The sequence below is a fragment of the Sylvia atricapilla genome, chromosome 2 (assembly GCF_009819655.1).
Source record: "Sylvia atricapilla isolate bSylAtr1 chromosome 2, bSylAtr1.pri, whole genome shotgun sequence".
Classification (NCBI taxonomy): domain Eukaryota; kingdom Metazoa; phylum Chordata; class Aves; order Passeriformes; family Sylviidae; genus Sylvia; species Sylvia atricapilla.
The window spans coordinates 102,560,426-102,585,009 of NC_089141.1; the positions used below are offsets into that span (position 1 = coordinate 102,560,426).

Here is a 24,584-nt window from a genome sequence, read left to right on the forward strand (position 1 = left end):
CACAAATGGCATTTTTCTTTTGTTTATAGTTGATTTTCTGTGCCAGCAGCAGATGCTTTAGTCTGTTGTCATCTCTGCTGTTTCAGTGACTGTTTTTGACAGAGCAATTTCCTTTCAGGTGTCTTGTTTTACTTTTGTCTATGTTGTCCTTATGCCTGATATTATAGGAAAGTCATTTCCTCAAATTGGTGATGGTAATGATTTGAGTAAGTAAATGGCAATTGAATTCCAAGTCTTCCAACGGCACTGATGTGCTGATACACAAGATCATCATTCTCCAGAAAAGGCTTGTCTACCAGTCATCTCTTGTTACAATTGAAGCTGTGTTTTGGATAATTCTGCTGGATTTGAAACTCCTTCAAAAATTTCCTCTCATGCAGATGCTAATAATGACTGAATGGATGCAGTCTGGTGCAGTGCTGCTCCATTTGTAAGTTAGTTGCAGTCTCATTAATCAGAACTGGTTTCAGTGGCTTCCAAAATAATTTTCTCAGCCAGAGAGATCTGTGGGGCCTCCAGGACCAAAATTCACAAAGTTAGAGCATGGCAAGTATAACAGATGTGATAGATAAGACAACACTGTTCTCAGTATTTTTTGAGTGGGAAGTAATGAATCTGTGCATTTTTAATTACATGGGAGCTTGTTCTGCTTCTGAAAGTGTGTATTCTTTGTGTGTGACAGGCTTTATACAAAGTTACTAGTAATTTGTGTACTTACTCTAGTGCAGCCAAATATGCATATTTAATATTAACAAGAACTCATAAAACCCAGTTAAATATGAAATACAGTTGAAAAACATAAAGAGCAGTCAAGCCTTTGAAGTGGAGTTGCAATGTTTTATTGCTGTTAGTGGACCACATGACTGAAGCATTTTATTAGAGATTTGGCCTTTCTATTTGAATATTCTAGCTTTTGTGGGTTTAAGTAAAAACTTGATATGTAAGATGCTCTTACTAGGAGAATTCCTTTTCACTCTCCTAACAGTGTGTGGCTGTAACTGATTTTGAAAAAATATTCAAAAATAGTTTGGTTCTGTAAAAACTGATTAATTGCTTTTGAAAGCAGGCCATGTTACCAGCTGTTGATAGGTGTGCTTACATCTCTTTTCAGTGTTTTTTTGTGAACAACTGATCAAATTAGATACGTCAGTCTTGGCTTGTGGTGATTTTAAATTGAAATGGAATGTATTAAAGCAGCCAACCACGCTGATCATATTGCAAGCCTCATTTAATTTTGTACATTCACCCATTATCGTGAAAAGCAGGATTTTTTTTAAATGCATGATTGTGACTGCACCTTTAGCATCTCCAAAGGTCATCAGTGCATAATTTGTTAGTGTTAGATACCTGATTTCTGAAAGCAAGCTCCACAATGTTGCATACACATTAAAGGTGGAGAGCAAAAAACTCAAATTGTAATCATTTCACTGCTACGCTGTTCTTGATGCTGTCCAAGTGCTCAGAGGTCAGTTTAGGCTCCTGCATTGAAACTCTGGTATGCAGTTGGTCAGTTGGTGTCCATTCTGAAATACTGAGGCACTGCAGCACACATCAGACATTATCACAGAATGGCTTGGGTTGGAAGGAACCCTAAAAATTACCTCATTTCAACCCCAACATGGGCAGGGATGTCACCACTGGATCAGATTGCTCAGGTCCCCATCCAGCCTGGCCTTGAACGCTGCCAGGGACAGGCCACCTGGATATGGTGGTGCATTGTTACAAAGTTGTTCCTGCCAGGTTATCAGATTACAGTGTTTTCCTGCAGTGTTCACAATAATAAAATATGCTTCTCAAAGCTTTTTCTTGCTTTTTATTAACTGGCACCTTCTTATAATGTATGAGAAGTTGCACAGAATCTTCTAGTTGAAAGTCAATAGAAATACCGACAGAATAAATTTTTACTCCCTCTATCCCTCTCCGTACCATTATCTTTGAAAATAAATCTGTAATTTCCCTGTACTTGCTAAGATGTAAGTGTCCTGGAAGTTAACATCTGTGAATATTTGGTGTTCACAAAGTGGTTAAATTCACATTTCATAATAAATTTTTTCCAGTTTGTGCATAGCTTAATGCAAAAGAATAGTATTTACACAGTAGCTTTCAACAGAGATTCTGGTATTATTTTTGAAAAACATTGCATAGGCTTTTAATGTAATCTATGCACAGAAAAAATTATTACTTATTCCATCAATTTGAAAATACTTTACAGTGCTGTGTCATTCTGTGTATGACTATTTCCCTTTCTAGAAATCCTTTGGGAAAGCAGTAGATACACCTCAGTGTCCAAATAGCTGCTGCTGATCTTGGGAAAAGTGGAGGCATCAGTCTCTGAGTCTGGATGTGGATGGCACCAGCACTGGGTGAGGCTGGAGTTCCACCCTGTTAGTTTGCCCTTTGATTTACCAGTAGCCAGCTGGATCTGAAGCAAATGTTTTCTGTGATAACCTGGTCAGAATCAGTTTCGTGCCAACTCTGAACAGTTTAAAATCAGCTTTTCTTAGTATTTTTCTTTTGATTTGAGTAAGTAAACATTTTTTATTCCCTTTGAAGAAAAGACACTGCAGTGCCTTTTGAGGTTAAACTCTGAAAAGTCTTCAGTTTTGTTCCTCCACCCATGCCCAAGAAATAAAAGTAAAGAGAGATTATCATAGAATACTGATTTGCGAAGACAGTTCACCTTATCCATGTTTTTACATATGTGTACAAAGCAGCTGTAGCCTTTGTGTGGTCCCTACAGCAGCAGTTGCAAGGTGTTTCCAGTTCTCCTGAATAACTTCAGTGTCTGCTGTGGGTTTTTGTGGTTATCCATCAGTTGTCCCCATAGCTTTTACAGCTTAAGACTTTGTCATCAGACTTCAAGTCTAGTTGCACTCAAAATCTGTACTTAGCTATTTCATATAAATTTGTTCTCAGAATAAATTGTATCAGTGACGTATATGACATATCTGGATGTTGTTTACTGGCTTCTTTGCAATCTTGTTTTGGGTTTTTCTTATTTTAAAGTCTGATTTGTTAAGAAATGGTCAAGAAGATGAGCCGGATGAACATATAATCATTTGCAGAAACAGAGTTAATAATACAGGGCACTAGCTGGTACAGTAGTGTGAGCTATTTCTTAACATAAAAAAGAGCTTCCTTATCCAGCTCAGTGTCAGAAAGGTGTTCTCAGGACAAAGGAATTATGTCCATTTTAAATGTGTATATTAAATTCCTTGAGCAAAACTCTCATCAGTGTCCCTCACACTGTTGACTGTCTTTATGAAGTGCACCTTTCTGTTTCTTTTCTGACCAGCTTAGGTTCACATTTGTGGTGAATGTGAATTCAGGTGTCTGAATGATAATTTTGAATATAGGACTTTCACTAACACAGTGTAAGTACAGTACCTGAGAATGTAGAATACTTAGAATTTCTAGAGGCTTAATGTGGATTGTGGGAAGCAGTTACCAATATCAAACTAATGCCATAATACTTACTAAAAACTAAATAACTGTATTAGCCAGTTCTCAGCAGTAATTCTGAGGCTTTTTTATTGGCCCAGAGTGTTCGTGTTTGTTTCTAAACTCAACGGTTCTATATATTTGTATATTTTAAATCATTTCAATAATTTTCTTCTGTTTAGACAAATTTCATTTCAACAATACTAGTTTTCTGTGAGGATGAAGTTCTAATTGTTATCTTCACATCAAGTTTGCAATTAAACACAGAAATATTTTCTTCAGTGTCACAAATCCAAAGCATTGCTAAGAAGATATTGGGGTCTGTTATCTGCAGAGCAATAGATTTGTCTGAGTGTGCTCCAAAGTTCATTTTCCTGCTCAGTTCCTACCATCTAAATTGTGGAGTGTTTAGTCACCTGAACCTGTGATTGTGTAGTGAATTATGTGTTCTAAAAACCATTACAGCTGTGAATAGTACCTGGTATTGTCAAAAGACCTTTACAGTTTAGTCTTATGAAAAAAGCTGTATTTGTATTAGTGGAGACAATTTCACTAGGCACAGCATGTTTATATCTTCCAAGCCTTGGAGCAAAACTTGAGTTAAAAGGGTGATCTTTATCAAATTATTTCTTCACTGGACCTTTACATTTGTCCTAATCCTTAGGTTCTTCCTACCTATATAGTCAGTGGTGACATTCAGGCTGTGTGCCCTACTGCATCCTGCCCATTTCACTGTCTGTAAAGTGGTGTCTAACTGAAGGTATAATTGTGACTACTGGAAGCTTTCAGCATTAACATCTCAGTTTCCCTCAGACAGAGTTTTCCTGCTACATTTTCTGAGTGTGCAAGTTAGACCTTATCGAGAGTGGCTTTATCCTCTTTAAAGGTTGGGTTTGCTGCCTGTGGTGAAGAAGGCTGTGCCATAAGGAGTGGTGGGCTTCTTCTAGAAGTGAGTGGCCTGTTGGTGTGTGGCTGATGTTGGTCAACCTGATGTTGTGCAGCTGGGGAGTGCCCAAATGCTTAAATATCTTTTTAGGTTTTTGCAGTAAATCTTCACTGTTCAGATTTTTGTCTTTTTAATGATAGTCACAGCAACACCTAGTCATTCAGTACATTGTTGGTGTCAAGTGAAAAAGCAAGGTAGAGCAGCACATTCTTCATTAAATTTCATTTTTTAAAGAAATTTAGCCCTTTTTAAATCTTGGTTTTGGTTTTATCTTTGTTTTGCACATCTCATTTGAAATGTGCATGTGACTTCTATCATGTGCTAGATACCTGCACTATTGCGATTAAAATTGAATTTACCAGTTTCAGCAAAAATAAGATGAATACCTGTTCTAATTACAGGTGTAAGTTCTTAGTTTCCAGATCCAGGTCTTCCATTGTATTTTCTCCTCCGTCTTTGGGAGACAAGACTAGAGCTTTCACCCTTGAAGACTTGTGAGCTTTTGATGAGAATGATCATTGCCCAAATTTAAATAATGTTCAAACTGTTGAAGTGCCTCACATGACTTACAGCAACTCTGACTTGAACATCTTCAGCAGTTGAAGAGGAATATTTTATGCCATCAAAAATACAGATGCCAGCAGAGGCATCTCTGAAACAAAAACTGGAAATGTGGGATATTGTTTACCTCTTCTTTTAGAAGACGGGTTTCACATCACTAGTTATTATTTGTGTTCTGCTGCTGTCTAGAGGTCTGATGCACCACAGACAGGCAGTCTTTAAGACCATTCCTGCCTATAGAATTTGTAGCACAAGAGAAGCAGTGGGTCTGAGGAGGAGGTGCCATCCAACCTGGTCTGCAGACAAAAAAAATGAAGCCTGAATTCAGCAACTGTTCCTGTATGATGCCACAACGTAGTGGCAAAGCTGAGTGGTGTAGCACCTTGATCTGCTGAATGAAGATTCATGCTCAGCAGCTGTAAAAACAGCATGAATAGTCTGTCATTTTTATCTTTCCCTGATGATTCAGATAGAGCAGGAAACTGATAGTGTCTTTCAGATAAGCATATATATCAGTTTCATGAGCATTTGCAGAAGAGAAATTTATATTGAGCTTTAATAAGTGCAAAGAACTGTGAATGCTTTTAGGCAAGCATTGCTAGCAGGTATCTTAATTAAATTTTTTCTAATTTGATCTGTGGTTTTAATGCATTCTGTGGCTTGTCTTGATTGTCTTGACTTTGCTCAGTTCTGTCTTTTGATATTGCAGGGGCTTTCTGTTTATTTGCTTTTCTGTTTTTAGACTTGTTCCCACTTGACCTTAGTTTTAAACCAGTGCGTCTCTGACCTGCCTCTTTCAAGCAAATGCTTTCCAGTATTTTCATCTTTGTGGGGTCATAAAATCATTAAGGTTGGAAAATATCTTCAAGAGGATCAAATCCAACCTTTGACAAAACAAACCCATGCCAACTAAACCATAGCACTGAGTGAAACAACTGAGTCTGGTTGTTTCTTAAACGCTTCCAGAGATGTCGATTCCATAACCTCCCTGGGCATCCTGTTCCACTGTCTAATCACCTTTTCCGTGAAGAAATTCCTCCTCCTATCCAACCTAAACCTCCCCTGCTGCAGCTTAAGACTGTTCCTCTCATCCTGTTGCTGGTTGCCTGCTTGCAGAGTCAGAAGCTCTGCAAAGCCAAGTCTCATTTTGAACAGCCTTGCATAACCCAATGCATTTTAGTTCTGTTACTCTACAAAGAATTGTTTTGTATGGGTTTACAACTGCGTGACCTAAGGAAAATCAGCTTCAGGGGTCCTGGGTCATTCATCTCTTACTGCCATCTCATTTTTGCAAGATGATTAGCTATTTCCCAAAAGGAAAAACTGACTGATGATTGTAAAACAGACACTGAGAAATTCAGTATGTTTTTCTGTTATAAAATAATTCACTGGAAAATGGGAAAAAGAGGATGCAGGGCCAGTTACACATCTTGGGGAAATAAATGTCTTCTGACTCCGCTCTAATAATATTTCCTCCTTCCCCATTTCTTCTAAGCAAATATACTTGGGGTACTCTTCAGTGATAGTATATATAAAGGATATCCTCCAAAAAGAGATTGGCAGGTTTAATTTGTTTGATGTGTGCAATCACAGTCCATGTTAAATTTGAAATGCTTGTCCAATCAAGGGTTCAATATAGAAAAGAGGCAGTAACAAGCATGCAGTACGCTGTAATAAAGAAATCTGTTGATTGAAAAGAGTTTGTATATTTTGGAAATGATAGGGAATGTAATTGGTAAGAAAGAAAAGAACAGGGCTTCATAAATAATAGGAAATAGAGCATATTTTTTCCACTGATAATGCTAACTCAATTTAACAACATTCTGGTACTAAATTTTCCTGTTCAGTAAAATAGGTCTGGTAGATGTTCCAGTACTCTAAATTTCATGATTAATGGGAGGAACCCTTTATTTTGATGATGCCAACTTCAATGTGTTGAATTTCAGCTATAATGACCCTCTCTTTTTCTCTTATCTTTTTTTCCCCCTCTGTCTCCTAACCTATAGAAGTGTATATGAAAAAAGAGGATTTGGCAGATGAGCTTTTCAGTCAGACTTGACTTTTTTAAAATACAGCTCTCAGAGTGCTTTTTCGAACTTCCAAAGGATATTTGGTAGACTGGATAAGATGAAAAGACCTTGATTAGTCAGGCTAACTTCATTATTTCTTACAAACTTCAATAATCCCAAGTCTAACTATAGTAGAAGCCCGGGACCAGTTCAACAACTCACCCTTGCTCTGCACCAAACCTTCCATATAGTCGTTCTCTTTTATTGCTGCAGTTCACTGACAAGAACTGTTTCTATTTATGGAGCAGTAAGTACTTGAATAGACTTTTAGCATATGGATCATATCTTTGCAGTGTTACAACTCTGCCTGTCTTGAAAATATATTTATTTCATGTCATTAAATTTCTGAGGATCAGAGCACTGTTTTGTTTCTTATGTTTTGTGTGAGTGTGTGTGTAAGCTTATATTAGGGTATTAATACATATTTTTCAAAAGACTGTGTTAAATGGACATATAGCTGCAGCTGTTTATGCAGTAATTGGTTGTGGTACTTTAAAACTCTTATAAGCCAGGAGGAGGAAGTACTTGAGAGTCAAAGCTAGGAAATAATGCAGCTAACAATGCAGTTTTTTTGTGGGAAAGATTCATTATTGTTAAGTTTCCCAATCATTTTATTTTATGTTTTACGTGGAGATAATCTGTTAGTCAGTGTGTTATATGAGGTTAACCAATATTTGGAGATAAAATTATACCTAAGTGGTCATGGCAGAATATAATGTGTCAGGCTGAATTTTTGTTCAAGTATTCTCATCTAATGATCATAAATATTGTGACATTTTGAAGAAGTGCTCTTAAGAAATAAAAAAATCCAAAGCAACCTATATTTGCAAAAATGTGAAAATGTCCCTGTAAGTTTGAGTGATGCCTTGAGAAAGCTGACCTGAAACAAAGACTGGACAGAGCTAGAGAATAAAGTAGGTATTTATTGAAAGGCCTTTAGGAGGGTACACCTTGGGGAGGACAGGAGCCTGACCAGGATTACAACCAAGATAGACTAAAAATGGTCACAAAATGGTCTGATCATGAGGTCCAACGCTTTTATAAGTTTTGGTCCATTTGCATACTGGGGTTTAATTGTCCAATTTACAGCCTCAGGCTGTGAGGTCCCATCCTTCTTGTTCCTCCCTTCAGTCCACTGTTGTTTGTGCTTTTGAGCCTGAAAGTTGTCTGTGGTCTTCAGCAGGAAAGGGATTTGTTTTGTCTCCCTACTCTGTGAAAAGAGCTCTTCACTAGCACTTGGTATGAGGCTCAGAACTGCACCCCTGGGCACCACAGAATCTGGAAAACATGAAAGCTGAAACATAAGGCATCATGAGCAGTTGGGCTGTGTTAGATTCTGTGCTCAGGGATGAGGAACAGGGATCCCCAGGTGGTGTTTGTTGTCTGCAGAGTGGTGGCCACTGTGGGTAACTCCAACAGGAGCTGATGCTTGGTCCTAGAAAGTCAGCTCAAATGAAGATCTAGAGATGATGGGATATCCCTAATGAATTCAGAATGAAATTACATCAGTTCTGAGGCATTTAAATTACTGTATTCTGTGGGCTCATTGACTTGACGGGGCAGCTGATCCTTTGTTCTTGTGCTCAAATAATATTTGAGTCTTCCTTTATGGAGGTTTGGGGTTTGAAATTTCCCTCCCCAGAACTGATGCAGTCAAAATTCCATAAAAACTTGCACTGTCAAGCCCATTCAAGGCTTCATTGTGTCTCAGGAACTTCAGGCTAAATCATGGACCTCATCAGATGTTTGTTCTGTAAAACCAGTGATTCAGAATAAAGATGATTTTTACATAAACCTTAAGTGTAGAAATTATTATAAATGCGATTTCACAGTGAGTAATAAGCAAAAAGCAATCTGTTTTTTGGTCACAAGTTTTTAACCCAGGTATCAGCATGGTTGGAATGTTGCTACTGGTTGAGAATTATCATAGAAGGCTGTCACTCAAAACAGTTCTTTGAAGGCTCTATTGAAACCCTGTAGATACTGGGGATTTCTCTCTGAGGGGTAGTTGTTTTCTTATAATCAGAAAGTGCAATTTAAAATCTGCATTAATACGTTCAGACTAAACCTTTGAATATTGTAGCCTGCTGCCAGTTAACTGACTCATTTCTAGTCACTACGTTAAAATACATGAAAAAGAATTGTTAGTATGTCTAGTAAAATAGCTGTTTCCATTATCTTTGCTCTTTCTATGTACGTGTTTTAAGAGAGAAATTCTTACTCTGTGTATTTGGGTGTCAACAGTTCTACTCTTAAATGATGGACAACAAGTTAACAGCATAAAATGGGTGTTGACAGTTCTTGAAAATGAAATAATGTTTTATATAACCTCAAGTTTCTCTCTGAACTTGACCAAAACAATAAAAACCTGAAAAAGGAGGGGCCCTGTGCTGTCAAGCATAGAATTGCACAGGAAAAAAAAATTAAACAGTGAGGGAGAAGTCTGGGTTCTCTTGCATGATATTTAGCAGCAATGGTAAGAAGAGGGATGTTTCTTTCTTTGTGTAATGTGCAAGTAGTTACAATAAACACAAGATTTCCAAATCTCAGAGGACTCTCTTGACAGTTGCTTGATAACAGCTTTTTTCACTCCATAGTTTTGACAGTTTGTATGTGTTGCCATATCTAGTGTAAACTAAAACATCACTGTCATTCTGTTTTTCTTTCTTATGTGGCTTCCTTTTCTTTATTTTTATTCTGTCTTCAGCATAATGAAAAACATGGGCTTTTAATTTGTCGACTTGAGTAAGACAAGTTGTGTGTGGAGAGTGGCATGTGTTTAAGTTTTGAAATCTTCAGATTGAAAAGCTTTTTTTTTTGCCTTTTCTTTCTTACCTTTTTCTTTAAAAGTGTATCTGTTTGTGTCCTAATTTTGACCTGGCCTGTCAGCATACACTAGTCAGTACGTGTATGTGTGTGGGAGATAGGAAGACACAGGACACAGGATACTTCATATTCACAGTGGCATTGCACATTTTTGTTGTACGCTTCCTTTTTTATTCCCCCAGAGGTCCAAAAACCTGCAGCACTTAATGTTAGCATCTCTCCCCAAGCTCATGTCCTTTGCTTCCTTTCTCTCCCGTGTTTCTAAATTATATCAGTGATGATTCTGGAGTACTGCACCATTTTGGAAGAGGTGAATGGAGTACTGCACCATTTTGCTGGGAGGTGAATGTTGCAGGGAGGGACTTGAGAGATGCCTGTTCAGGAGAGGCCAACCAGCTCCGGGGGTACCCTGGTTTCTGCAGCTACTGCTCAGCTGTTTTGGTTACTGTAGTAAGATTTTGTCCCTGGGTATGGGATAGCTTTATTTAACCTTTTGGATGGTGGTGGGTGCTGTCCGATCTTTCTAAGGGCTATTTTGTCATCAAACCAAATTTGCTTTAGCACAGCAAAGTGCCCAGTGTTGTCATCTGGCATGTTACAGACAAATTCCAATTACTTTCTGCTTCAAGCTATTGTTAAACACTACGAGCTAGCTGACAGTAAAAATTATAAATACAGGTGTTGTCACACTACACTATAATCAGAATTTTAATTTGAATTTTCATTTGTAAAGCCCTTTTTTAACATGAAAATGGGAATAGAATTAGTTTTATTGACAGTAAAAAGACATTTTGAAAGCTTCCTAAATCATTACCTGTATTTAGTTGTGGGAAAAAATTGTATATGTCCATATAAAAAGAAGAGTTTATTATCACATATTTACTCATTATATTTAGCAGTAAATAAAACTAGGAAGACATGTTTTGACAAATGATTGACTTAACTCAGTACGTTTTCACTTCATCAGAACAATAGACAGACATAAATATATATTTGCTTTTGTTTTGCTCTGGTATTACTAATGCAAGCCTGCGATAAAATCTTCAAGCAAATTAAGTAGTGCCTGTTGAGTCTGCATGCAGTGCTAAACTTTTATTTTTGCAATTTCTCTTCTTACATAGATTCATCATTCTTTGCTTTCTTTCTCCCCCCCCCCTTTTTTTTTTTTTTTTTTTTTTTAAGTCTCCTTTTTCTTTGCTTGGTGGTTGGAGTGGTTCCCCCTTCTCAAGACCCTTTTTTTTTCCTCAAGGCATTTAGTGTCGTGTCTGCCAGATTTCAGTGATGAGCAGCGAATTGCTTTTAAAGTGGGCATTATGCCAGTTCAGCAGCACAATGGAAAACCAATCTTCCACCATTCTACTTTTGATGCTGTTATTGTAGCATTTTAGATAACTGCTGCCACAAAAAAAGATGTGCTCAATTGCTACCAGTTAGTCAAGTTAAATCCAGAGTAGCATTAAAATTACTCTGAAAACTGTTTGTCAGAGGTCATGTGTTGTCTGTGGCTACAGCGCATAGGATAGATGTTCTGTGCTGTGTGGGGTTTTTTCTTTTTGCGTTGTATTATTACTGTGACTGACCAGCTCTCTAAATAGCCCTTCACTACCTGTTTACTTATTGTTTTCACCTCACTGCTGAAAATATGTGTCGAACAGAAATGTTGAAAAGTTTCTCTAAAGTGCTGGAAATAGCAGGGGAGTGAGTTGTTCAGGGTGCTACAGTTTGTACGGTGTGAAAGAAAAAAAAAAGGAAAAAGAGGGGTAGAGCAAGAACATAATTCTCTGGTTTCTGTAGCAAGATTACTGTTTTCATCTTTTTATCTTCACTTTTCAACAACTGAGTTCACTTTTTCCATTTTTTTTAATAGCACAAACGGAATTTATCTGCTTTCTCACTCTCTTCCCCTTCAACTCCTCCTCTTCCTCTTATTCTGCTGGCTTTGCTTGTGAATGAAAGGGTCTGTTCTCCCACTGGAGGACAGATGGCAGTTGTGAAGCGGGGATTATAGCACTAGGTGACTTTTAAATCAGTTGTTTCCAATAAAACACAAACAGGAAGATTATTATGGGTGGTGGGAATTAAAAGAGCAAGGATATTTACTCGCCTCTGGCCGAATTTTTTTTTTTTTTTTTTATGAATCATATAATACCCACACAGCCTGAATACTTATTTCACTTGTTTGCATCCCTGAAAAATGTATGTTATGCTGTATTATGTTCTGGTCATTTCTAACAGGGAAGCAGCCTTCTGCATCTGTCACTAGGTAGCACCACTGTGAAGTGCAGGACTGCAGATTACAGTCCTGTGGGACAGTGAAATTCAGCGGTGAATTTCAGCCTTGCACTTAGGCATCTCAATAACATACTCAGCTTTCAAAGGACTTAGTGTTTGTACCCTGGTAAGTGTGGTAGCACTGCAGTGGTCCATGGTGAAGGTGAGGAAATACATTTAGGCATTAGTTAGGCAGCACTAGTGGTACACCTTTAAGATTCTTCCCCTTGATCCACAAGTTGTTCTTTTTCTGTGGGACAGGAGTGGTGTCTGTCTCATGGGAACACCTTCCACTAGAATTTGCTGATATTTATGAAGTTCTTTAAAATCTCCCAATAGGTGGCAGGTGTGGAAGTGCACACTTGTCACAATTAGGTGTTTTAGTGTCCCTTCTTTAAAATGGGCATTTTCCCACTGTGGCATTTTAGCCATTGAGGGTTTTCTGCTCTAACAGTAGAAATGTTGTAAGCTCTTAGCTTTTTCTATCAAAGGAGCCTGTTGGTGTTGCAAATGGGTCATTTACAGTTGTTACTGCTAAGACTAATACCTGTGAGTCAGGGGAACTGTTCTCTCCAGTGTTTTTTTATCAGAGCTGTGTCCATGCTGGGTAAACACTTCGTGAAAGAGAATACCTTTGAATGATTTGTTATAGAAACTGAATGACTGCAAAAGTGAAGACGGGTGCTTGTCCCTGGAGTTCAGGGAAAGAAAAGCAGGACCATCTCCCTCAGGGAAGTAAAACTGTGTCCACCAGGCAACATGATTGAAAAGTTAAAGTGCAAGCACCTAAGTGATACAGACACACACACCATTCATTATATAGGTAACCTTTAATAATAGTGATTTAAAAAGCAAGGTGAGCACTAGATGAGTTCTCAGATAAAAATGGAATGTAACTCCATGAGAAACACTTAAGGTATTGTAATTATATATAAATTTAAAAGATCCTCTTTTTTTTCTTTTGGTTTGTTTTTCTCTTTCCTTTTAAAGTAGAATTTCAGTTTTGCAGGGATTATTGTGTAAATTTCCGAGTTTTTTGATTACACATCAACCAACCTGACTATGAGGAGACTTGCAGAATTCAATTACATGTATTTGCATAGTCTCTGTATGTAACTGATTTCTCAGAAAGACCTGTAGAAAGTGTGTCCACTGAAGTCAAGTCTTACAAGTAGCTAATGCAGAAAACCAGTTAGATGGATTAAGAACAGGAGGAAATAGAAACCTCTGGAATTTGGTCACAGTGTATTTCTGCATTTAATTTTTTGCTGATGGGAGAGAAACTTGAATCCATTCGGGTGGTTTTTTGTAGTTATTTATACACATGGCACAAAGTTCTTCTCTTTTCTGGTCTGTGTTTTGGAGATACATCATTGAAAATTGTCACATGCACGTGGTTAAATGCTGTTGAATTCCTCACTAAAGAGCCACCTACAGGAAACAATACAGGAGGCATACTCAGTGCAGCAGTTTCAGAGCTGATATTTTTTGCAACCAAGGAAGACGGAGGGAGCTGACTCTCGAATGGAACAAATAAACACTCTTATTTTTGCAGATCTCAACCTTATTATTCAGTTCTCAGAAAATATTTAACGTGAGGCAGGCTTTTAGGAAGAAAATGTAAAGTAAGGATTGAGATACATACAAAGTGCTTAAAAGTATTCAACAAAACGGCTTTTTAGGCTGTTGAAATCTGCTATTTGGTTTGTTTTTAAGAGGGAAAATTAATTAATTCAGGTGACTCTTAGGGCTCCTTGAGGAGTAAACATTAAGTTGAACTGAACACAGTTTAAATAAGGACTAGTTAAGCTGGAGCTTGACCCTCATCCACTTCTTTCAGTTTGAGTGGTACACTAAAGAATAGCTTATAACAAGATACTGGCTTTATATTGAAGGCAACTATTAAAAGTACATATTAATGTTGTCCCCTTTGAATTTCAGCCATAAGTATATGTACTCTTAGTATATTAATGGGGTAATTTGAAATTTTGAAAAGCACTTGCTTTTCAGTATAAGTGATCCATATGGATTGGTCTGCAAAAAGTTCCAGATTACAGTTCTCTGGCAAATTGCTTCTCTGCCTCAGTCATTTTTGTCTTAGTGTCCAAGATCGAACCCTTGAGAGCAGGCAACAAAACATACAGAATGGTTTTCAGAGCCTCTCTAAATCCTTCTTTTCTGTGAAGAAGCCTGCATATCTTTCTGAAAGTATTGCAAGTATTTCAAACCGTGCCCATTTCACTTTCTTTATTTCTGTCTTTTCATTTAAGTTCTTCATTCAAAGTTGAAAAAACTATTTAAAACCAAGTTAAGCTGTAAGTCTGAGAGTTCGGCAATTTAAAAATGAGGAAAGCTAAGACTGAAGTTACTTTTTTATTCTATGCTATACCTGCTTTATAGTCATACATGGCAGTTGTTCAAGTGTAAGTTGTTTCTTAAATGCTGGTGGTAATCCAGTTGCTTCTGGTATTTTGTTGAGGATTATCTGGTCTGAAGGGCTGGTGGGTTCATTCTTCATTACCACTTCTAACTGCTAGGTCAAACTAGAAAAACAGTGTAGTTAAAAAATAAATATTTAAAAAAAAAAACAACCAAAACCTGTACATTCTGTTGGAGAGTTAAAAGAAAAAGGGCACAAGAGCAGTATTTGCTGCTCTGATAAGGAAGTTTGTCTGAATTTGTCTATCTGTGTAAATATTTAAACATTTTGGTTTAGTGTCTCTGTAGCACTACATTAAGAATCAAATTTAACCATAGGGGAAAAAAACCCAGAAAATTCTTTGCAGGGCCACTGGATAAGCGAAACCTATGGAAGATTGGGATCAGAATTTGACCCTAAGGCAGTGCTTGAAAATCCTAACTCTAGCAAAAATACTAGTTGTGTGCATTATTCAGCTATGATTTGTGCTGTGTGTGGATGGATCTGATTCTCATAGACTGTCTGGCTATGTTAGATGCATTATACATACATATATACATGATTTAAAACCCTTTAGATTGCCAGGATACATCATGTACAGGAGAATGTCTCATTTTGTGCTACAATATTCCTGTGTAGCATAGCCCTCTTACATGTCTTATAGTTTTTAAACCATGTATGTAAAAAAAACCCTATTAAATAATGAATCATAACCCAGAATGCTCTAGGTTAACCCTCTGGTTTTTTGGTAATTAAAGATCTAACTGGTTTCCCAGCTATATGGGCATTCCTGATTCAATAGGTGTTAGTAACATTTTGTAAAGTTGCAGTCATGTTGGAGCTGTAGCAAATATAAAATTTCTTAACGACTGGTTGCCTTAAATTAGAATTTCATGCCCGCTGAGGACTTTGACCAGATCTGCCGTTGCCACCCCATCTGTAGTGATTATTTAGAAATTAACTGTGCTGTACATTACAGAGAAAGAAAGATGAGGGCATTGCTTTTAGGAGAGGGGACAGAGAGCTGGATCAAAATCCAGCAGAGCAGTAGTGGTGATGCTTTGCCAGGGGAGCTGCCCCTGGAGTCCCCATCTCCCCAACACTGCACCCACTATAGCTCAGCTCCTTCAGCCCCGTGGCTGCTGCTGCTGCACAGCACAACTCCAGGTCTCTGGAAAATTGTTCAGCACATCCTCAAGTGGGGGATACATGCAGGCAGGGGCGAGGTGTGCTTGCTTTCCTGTGTGCTGTTAAGCACACCGTTGTTAAATGGCTGTATTCATTGCCTTACTGTGTTCCTGCATCACGGAGACAGGACTGAATTATGAATACATTTGGATAATTTGCAAAAAGAGAAAAGAAAAAACCCACATAATGCTCTGGTGCTGTGAACATACTATTGTAGAGAGAGTTGATGTTTTCTGGTTTTCAGACACACAAGCCTTCTGCGCAGTGATAATGGGTGTATCAGTGTGTGCACCAAAGTTACTTTGAGCAGGGATTTTTCATTGGCCAGCTTTGATGAAAGGAGTTTATGGTGAATTTGCCTTTTCGGCAGCCATAAGTAGCATTCACGGTTCTGCTACTGGAATGAAATAGTCATAGCACTTTGAATTGTGATGGTGTCGAGGGATTTTTTTGTGTTGATTTGTGGGTTGTGTTTGAAGCACTGAAGACAAGATCATATCTCTCAGGTGAACAATACTCCCATATCCTAAAACACTTAAAACATGGGTATCTTTAAAAAAAAAAAAAAGGCAATAAAACCATTGCAATTCATAGAACATGCTGTATACAGAGGTACGTGTAAAGACAATCTGTGTATTTGATTGCAGGTAATGGAGTTAAATGTGCCAGCAATTTAAAACACAGTTTGATATTTCCCATAATAAATTATATGCAAAAAATTAAATATCCAATATCAATGGTTTCCAAATGGTTTGGTATTTCTTTTTGTGCCTTTCCCATGAAGAGTAATTTATTTCCCTTTTTTAAAGTGTGGGCGAGTGATTACTAGCGCACTGTAATGTAATTGTTGTTGCATTGATAAATAAAAATTGTCCTTTATCTGTGTCCTGATAATGTTCAATTTACAGGCTGGCTTCTCTGCCACCTCTTCACTGCTTTGAGTATTCCAGTTCTCCTCCCTTCCTGCTCTGAGAGCGCACAGAACTGTTTGAAATCCACTGGTACAATTGTCAAATCAATTATTCATTCTCTCATTATACGCGCACAAAGACATTTTGCTGGTCTGCATGATGATTAAATTAACAGCTATTCCAGCTGCCTGATAACATCTAATAGAATATCATAAGCCCAAAATGGAATGAATTATCTCCATTAACTTCATCATGCTCAATTAATTACATGCTTGTTATTGTATTTACAACCTTGTTAGATACCGCTGAAGCGGATCCAGTGGCTGGCCAGGAATTGGAAGCGTCTGTCATGGTGGCCAGTTTGGAGCGCGTTTTGTAGAAATGCTATTTATTTTAAATGCTCCACCTGCTGGGAGCCAAGGTTAGTCAGCAGCACTGAGATGAATTGGGAAACGGGGTGTAAAAAGATAATTGCTTCTGACAGTCTCCGTGGCTTTTAAGTTGCTCTCATTCAGCCACTTCAACAAAAAATTATTTATTCCCATCTTTCAGTGATGATGACATGATTTGCTTTTGGGTAATCATTTACCATTCTGATTTTATTTTTGAAGTAAATTGTCTGAAGTAATAAGGTTCTTGGAATTACCAGCGTGTCTTGCTTTTTGTCTTAGAACTTTATTTAAGCTTGTCTTCCAGCATTTAACCGCGTTCCCCTCTTTCGTTGATCTTCTAACTTTATTTATACAACAGTGCTTAATGATCCTGCAGAATGTGTGGGGGTTTCTCTTACCATAAATAAATAAAAAAATAATAAAATTATGTTGGGGGGCGTAGGCGGCTTAGGGAGGAGAAGAAATCTGTCCAGTGTTTGACAGTACTTTTATACCCTCAGCAAGGGGGCTGTATGTGCAATTTCCTTCAGAGATGACAAATACAAACATCCGTGTGGTCCAACCCTGATAGAATCACTTCGCTCCTGTCGAAAAAATTTTTTGATCACTTTCAAGGTGAATCTTTCTTTCCTGAAACACAGTAAAGGACACGATGCTCCTCTCAGCACCGAGCACCTGGCAGCAGAGAGCAGCAGCCCCTTGGCTGGTGGCCGAGGCTCCTGCCAGGGGCTCCCACAGCACCAGCTCTGGCTGCAGCAGCACAGCTCCCGCTCCTCTTCCCCAGGCTGTGGTAAACAACAGCATAATCACACTCCAGAGCCCAGGCTAGCAGGGCACTTGAGCAGAGCCACAGTGTTTCACATGGTTTGAGAGCTGCTGGTCTCTACCAGTTCATGGAAGGTGCAAAAAAAAAAAAATTCATTTGTGTAGGAAACACATGACCTGCCTAGCAGAACAGCAAGGTGGACTCACCAGAGAGCAGGGAGCAGTTGCTACTGATTTATTCCATTTGGTCAGAGCAGGTCTGTGGGATCCCAAGCGTGTCACATACTCTCGTCATGGAAGCCCGTGATCACACTAGAATTGGTCTGACTTCTGATGGGCAGAGGTGCCATCCTGGGGCTGTTGGGAAATGTGGCCCTTGTCATCAACAGCATCTCTGACTGTGTAGGACTGTGTGTGGTTTAGAAGTTGGTATGACTTGTGAGTTTATTTTCATCAGCAAAAGACGAAGACTTATTTAAGATTCAATAAAGACTTGGCTTAGCAAATTTCCTTCTTTAGACCAATGAACTGGCATCACTGATAGATGTTTGAGGACTGCAGTGTCATGACAGAATAATTTAATTACTTTATAGCCGAATTTGATTGTATTTAATTAGAAGTAAAAAGCAACTGTGTTAGAGGCTTCCACGTCTGTTCATTAAATTGCTGTTGACTTTTTTCATTGACATTCCATAAATGACAAAGTTAAGGTTAACAGTATAAATAGGGGTACTGTAGTTATGAAAGGGGAACCCATGCAATTAAAAAAAAGGCTTACATAACCTGATATCATAATAGACAGAATATTTATTTAACTTGCAGTAAATTGACACACCTCTAGACAGAGACAATTATGACTGACTGTAAAACATCTGACAGAACCAATTATGACTGACTGTTGTTTGCTACCTTTGCACAGAAATAAATGAAACACAGATATTTGGAACAGACTGCTGCCTGTGTGTCTAAGCTTGCTGTAATTAAAATACAATAACCAGTAGGCAATGTAAAAAAATTAGAAGCTAATTTAGTATGTTCTTTAACTCCTTAAATAAAAGTGTGATAGAGACATGATGCTTTACATAAATGATACTCTGCAGGGGTTTTGTGCATTCCCAGACAAACCAACATTTTGGTACTATGCTCATAGGCAGCTATGTTGTTTCTCATATACCTAGTGCAGATACATGCACACAAATACAAGGAATGTGATATATTTTTTTTCTACTCTGAAGAGCAGGCTATCAATAGAATAACTGGGGGAGAGAGTTTGATAATATGACACAGTTACGTCATCCAATCAGGAGGAAAAAAAACCAGAAGACTTTCACTGAGCCACATTTTAGAGAATCCAAAAATTAAAGTTCTTGATCATGGCTATCAGGTTACTCAGCATCATTTTAATACGAATTAGGAAAAATGGCAATAAATGGAAAACATGCAGTCAGGTATAGATAATCTCCATCTCCATCCTTGCTTACAACATCTAAACAACAGCATAGGGTAAATGGATTTCAGGAACCTTTAAAATTTTAATTTTTTTTTTTTTTTTTTTTTTTTTTTTTTTTTTTTTTTTTTTTTTTTTTTTTTTTTTTTTTTTTTTTTTGTCCCTAATCCTATAAAAATGTACCTAGGTAGCTAAGCAAGGATTTGGGTGGGGTACTGAATTTGACAGGGATATCCAGAAGTTCAGACTGCGTTTTGTGAAGGGAAGAGGGGCGCAATTATGTCGGGAGGTGGAAGGAGGGATTACCTGCATGCTTGGTGGTATGATTCTGTAGTATTTACCAGAATCAGTGATCTACTAACTTTAGAAAATACAGCAGCTGAATTTACTTGTATACAGTCTGAAGCACTTTTTTTTTTAAATTTCTATTAAAATAATTGCATTTTAATTTTTACATTTGTTTTGATAATGTCTTTTTTATGCTTTGCATTTGTATAAATACATTCCATTTTGTATAGTCATACATGCATTCTGCAGCAGTGGTCATCTTAAAAGATTGCTCATTGCCACTGAACTTGGATGTTACTAAAACAATTATGGGGTGATAATGGGTATAGAACTTTCAGAATGTAAGTACTAAAAGGCAATTTCAGTCAGTTTGTATAGCTTAGTTTTCAGAAGGCCTTAGGCATGTTATTGATTAAATTCTCATTTAGGAAGAAAGTAGGAGCTTTTGTATGCATCTCTAAGTTGGATGGTGTGGTGACTTGGCTGTGTGATATACCACGGTCACAGTTGTCTTTTACTCAGAGGAGCACAGAGTGATGCTGGTTGTCATTCTTACTCTGCTGTGTGGCAGCGTAAATAGTCCCCTTTCTAACCAACCTGGTGGGAAAAGTCATATCCCATCAGCAAAGGAGGTAAACACATCAGGAGCTGTGTCCTCTCTCATCTTCCCCTGCTCTGTATTACTACAGTTCTTTAAATCTCCTCTCCCCAGTCATCAGATGCACTTGTGTCATTCAAATGCATGGTGCTGCAGACACAGCCCTGCCTGCCTCTCCTCCCGGAGCTCCCGGCTCCCATTCTCTTATAATTGAAACTTAAAATTGGCCTCATTACTTCAGCGAGGCCCCTCATATTTCTCCTTTTTTTCAGTCCACCCTTTCCTGCCTGCCTCTACAAGGGTAATTGCATCGAAGAAATGTTTGAAGCATACTGTCAGAAAGGTTATTGCGTATAATTGGAGTTTAGATTTAATGTTGGGGGAGCTGGGAGCTCTGCTAGTGGGATGGCTGGAGCCTTGAAGCCTGAATTGGAGCTGTACATAGGCCTGAATTCTGTTCCCTACTTTCAGTCCTGGTGTATTGTTTGCCTCAGTGTTCTAATGATTAATGTGCCTTCCTGCTCTGTTCACATGTGCCAGCTGTTCACATTGATATATTTTACCTTGGTCCCTCCAGAGCTCCAGGAAGCTTTAAACTATTTTGGGCTAGTTTGAGGTATAAGGATAGCATTTTCCACAGTTCCTTGGTATAAAGAGCATGGTTTGGCTAATGTGAGCAGTAGCAAGTGAACCCACTTACTGTATCATTAATCTTGAAAATACATAAACAAGTGAGAGCTCACTTTGTGGCAAAGTAGGGTTGGTGTTTTATGGATGTGTTAAGACAATTTTCAAGGTTTGTTTAATATAACCCTATATCTAAATACTTTCAGAATCATTACATCTGTTTATGCCATAGTGACTTCAGCCTGTTAATGAGCAGATTCACATAATCAAGCTTTTATTGTATTGGAGTTGTAGTTTAAAGAAAATTCAATTCTGCTAACAGACTTTAAGTCATTATTGTCTGTGAACAGTAAAAATGTGGTATCTTCAACAAGGCATCTTCTCTGTTTGCTTACTGCCCAGACACAAAACTGAATGTGACAACACAATACATATCTTCTTCACAAGAGTGCATGAAAGGTGCTTATCAAAACGCTTTTAATCAATGTATTCACTTACTCAGGCATTGTTAATTTAAATTTTAATTTAATTTTTAAAGAGCTGATAGCTTCATGCAAAGCAGTTGACTTCAGTGGAACTTTGTGAATAACATGGGAAACCTAAGCAGGTGACAGTTTCTCAGTAAAATGCTGCTGTTTGTATTGTATCCAGAGCTAGTCTGCTGAGCTCATACTACAACATCTGAGGCTCTGCAGAAATATCTGTAAATCCTCAGGGAGGGGAAATTCACAAACCTCAAAACTGTAATAGCTTTTTCTTCGCCATGCCTCCCATCCCTGCAGTCTCCTCATGCAGCAGTCCTTGGCTGCTGAGATGAAGCTGTGTCTGATGGGACCCTTCATCTCAGTCACATCACGGAAGTGTCACAAAAAAGAGTCATTTCATCCCTTATACAGATAGATGCAAAAAACAGGGTGTCCCTCTCCCCAGACACCTTTCCTTAAATAAATCGACAGTTTTAGAGACAATTGGTTTTTCATCTTCACTTGTGCTGTAGAGTAAAAGCTGTTTGAGAGAGGATGGAGGCTTCTCTTACATATTTGAAGGACAAGAAGGGTTCTGTGAAGGTGTCAGGGAGAAGTGAGGCAACAGCTTTCAGGCAAAGCTGATGAGCAATACAAGGAGGGGTGGTTGTTCATAAGACACATGCTTTACCCTGCACCTCAGTGGCTTCAAATCTTGACCTGTAAGTACCTGTGCTGTGCTCTCCTAGTTCTGCTGGACCTGGAGTCCCTCCAGTCTAGAAGCAGAGAAGCTGCCTGGGAGGGCACCTTGTTTTGCAGTGTACATGCTCTCCAGTGTTCCAGGGTGTAATTGCAGGAACAGGCTTTTGGGTGGGAGCTGGTGTTTCTAGAATGTGGAGTTGGTTGGAAAGTAGGAGCACAAGTGCACCAGATCTGTGTCCACTTGGCACTGCCATACAATAGAGCAGTGGAATATTTTCCTTTTTTAGTCTTTGGCCGCAGCCTTTATAAGGAAAGCTGGACAATCACCCAAACAAAATCCTTGGGTATTTTTTAATAGCATAAAATTTAAAAAAACCCAGCAGAAATAAAACAGCTTGATCTTTACTGCTGAAGTATGTACAGACTTACGTGCACGACTTTGCACACACATAAAGGTACAGGTGAGTAAATGTCTTGTCCTCCAGACGTCTCTCATTAAGCATTTGGAAGCCTCTTCACGTGTTAGGTGAACCTGGTATCTCCTAGTTGAGATACTGGGCATCTTATATCTATTTTAGGGTAAAGTAGCGTGAATTCCCCTTGTTTGTCCCCTTTCCTTCCAGTGCCTCCATCATGCTTAGGATTGCAATTCCCATCCTGCACACAAGGTGCATTTGAGAACACACAAGACTGGTGACAAGTCTGTCCCAAGTTGTGCCAGTATTAACAGCAGTGATGAGAGACATGAACTGGACATGAATTGTGATCCTCTGTGTAGTTCTCAGGAAGTTAAGGCACCTGCCCCTTTTAAATGAGATCCTTTCAGAGCCAGCCCAGCTATTGCTTGCTTTCTCTGTTGTGACTTAGTGAACCTCTATTCACTCCAGCCAGATGACAAAACTGGACTAGGGGTGGCTCTTGCCAGTGTTCCCACTGGTCCCGTGCTGGTGGGGCTGAGGCAGCTTCAGCCTTGGCTCCATGGCCAAGTTTCACCATGGCTCTCCCTCATCAGCTTGTGCAGGAAAGGCAGGGAATGCAGCAGAACGTGGGAGAGCTTGCCACCAGTGTGCTCTTTGCTAGCTACAACATTCACTTCGTTTTAAAATACCTTGATTCACAGTCTAGAGAATGCAAAAAATCCTGTCTTTTTGTGGTCGTTTAATCTCTCTGTTTTTTTGGTTTTTTCCCCTTTGTTCTTCTAGAGTATTTGAGGAAGAAGAAACACTTCCCACTCAGGAGGGAAGTTGCTGAGGCCTACAAAAGACTGAAGAGCACCGTAGACAAATGCCTGTCCATGAGTGGCTACTCAGAAGTGAACCTTGGCAAACTCTTCACTGGCAGTATAGGAAGATCTGTGGGAGAGTCCAGTAATGAAAGACAGTGATTGATTAAAAATGGAGGGAGGCTAGTCCTTGTTTATCAGTAATGACCTCTTCAGCAATACTCTATTGTCAGTATGTACAATGATGTTTTAATAATCTTGTCTCTTTGGAGGAGGAAAAATGGGAGGTGAAAACAGGATGTATGATTCTCGTGGATATGAAGTATTCAAGGTGTTTTTATCTTCCTTTTCTTCATTGAGAAACCAGGGTTATTAAAATATGGAGTAGTTGATTTTTGCAATATTTTTGTTGTGTGTTTAGACCTATGAGGGAAAAGGGGGTGGGGGAATTGCTGCTTTAATTGGATAATTCCCAGTGAGAGTTGCTGGAATGTAAGTGATCCTAGACTTTGCTCCAGGGTATTTACTAGAGGTGCTCTCAGAAAGAGAGGTTAGTAGAGGTCTCAGTAGGAGCACTAATGTTTTGCCTTTTCACGGTTTATCTTCTTCCTGATCATAAACATACCAATTAAAAACAATACTAAACCTAAATGCATTTAAATGTCCTATTACCTTCTGAACAGAGGTAGGGACGCTTTACTTTGAAATTCATTCAAGAACGACTGAAACCTGGAGGTGCTAAAAATAGGGACCATCTTTTTTATTATGAGTCTTTCCAAGCATCTTTAAACATAGTATTTTGCCATGTTGAAAATTCTATGTGGATGTAAAGACATGCACATGAACAAAACCTGTTTCACACGTACAGAGGATATAAATGTGTTTATTTCAAAGTATTTGAAAGTAAGCAATCGATAGGGAAAAATATTTTTGGGATGGCATTGTAACCAATAACAGGGGAATGCAAAGCAGCAAATCATAGTTACTGTTCTGTAATAATTACTGTGTTGGAGGTTTTACAGTTTTTACAAACAAATTGTATTTTTCATTTACTTCTAATAAAATGACAAGCAGATATGACAAGAGAAGAAATTTGGGTACATGCTTTTGTACACAAAATATTGTTGTACACTGTTCACCGTTAAGTTTGAAATGTGATATATTAATGTAACATTATAAAAATTGCTTTTAAATCTTAAACAGTATAAAATGTAAAGTTTTTTCACACTTGAAAAAAAAAATAAAGTTTTCTAGTAAAATAGAATTTCATTCTATGATCTGATGGTTGAAAATAATCTATGCTAGGTCATACTGCTCTGAACTTTTCCTGGTCTTATGGAATTGCTTGTGTGTCTGTTTTTAGGATGAAAAGCCATTAACAAAGGAAGCTTGAAGAAAAAGTAAAGAGGATCAGCACAAACATGTTGGGCACTATAGGGATACATGT

The 24,584-nt window shown here is 38.3% G+C and overlaps 1 protein-coding gene across 1 annotated transcript in view; it reads left to right on the forward strand.

Annotated features, from left to right (window-relative positions):
* The window catches only part of POLA1 (DNA polymerase alpha 1, catalytic subunit), a 182,916-nt gene extending 158,521 nt beyond the window's left edge, over nucleotides 1-24,395 (forward strand). The window contains exon 36 of the mRNA XM_066313985.1: nucleotides 23,118-24,395. Coding sequence (XP_066170082.1) covers nucleotides 23,118-23,299 — 182 coding nt within the window. The 3' untranslated portion in view covers nucleotides 23,300-24,395. The remainder of the gene's footprint in view (nucleotides 1-23,117) is intronic.
* Nucleotides 24,396-24,584: the final 189 nt, after the last annotated feature.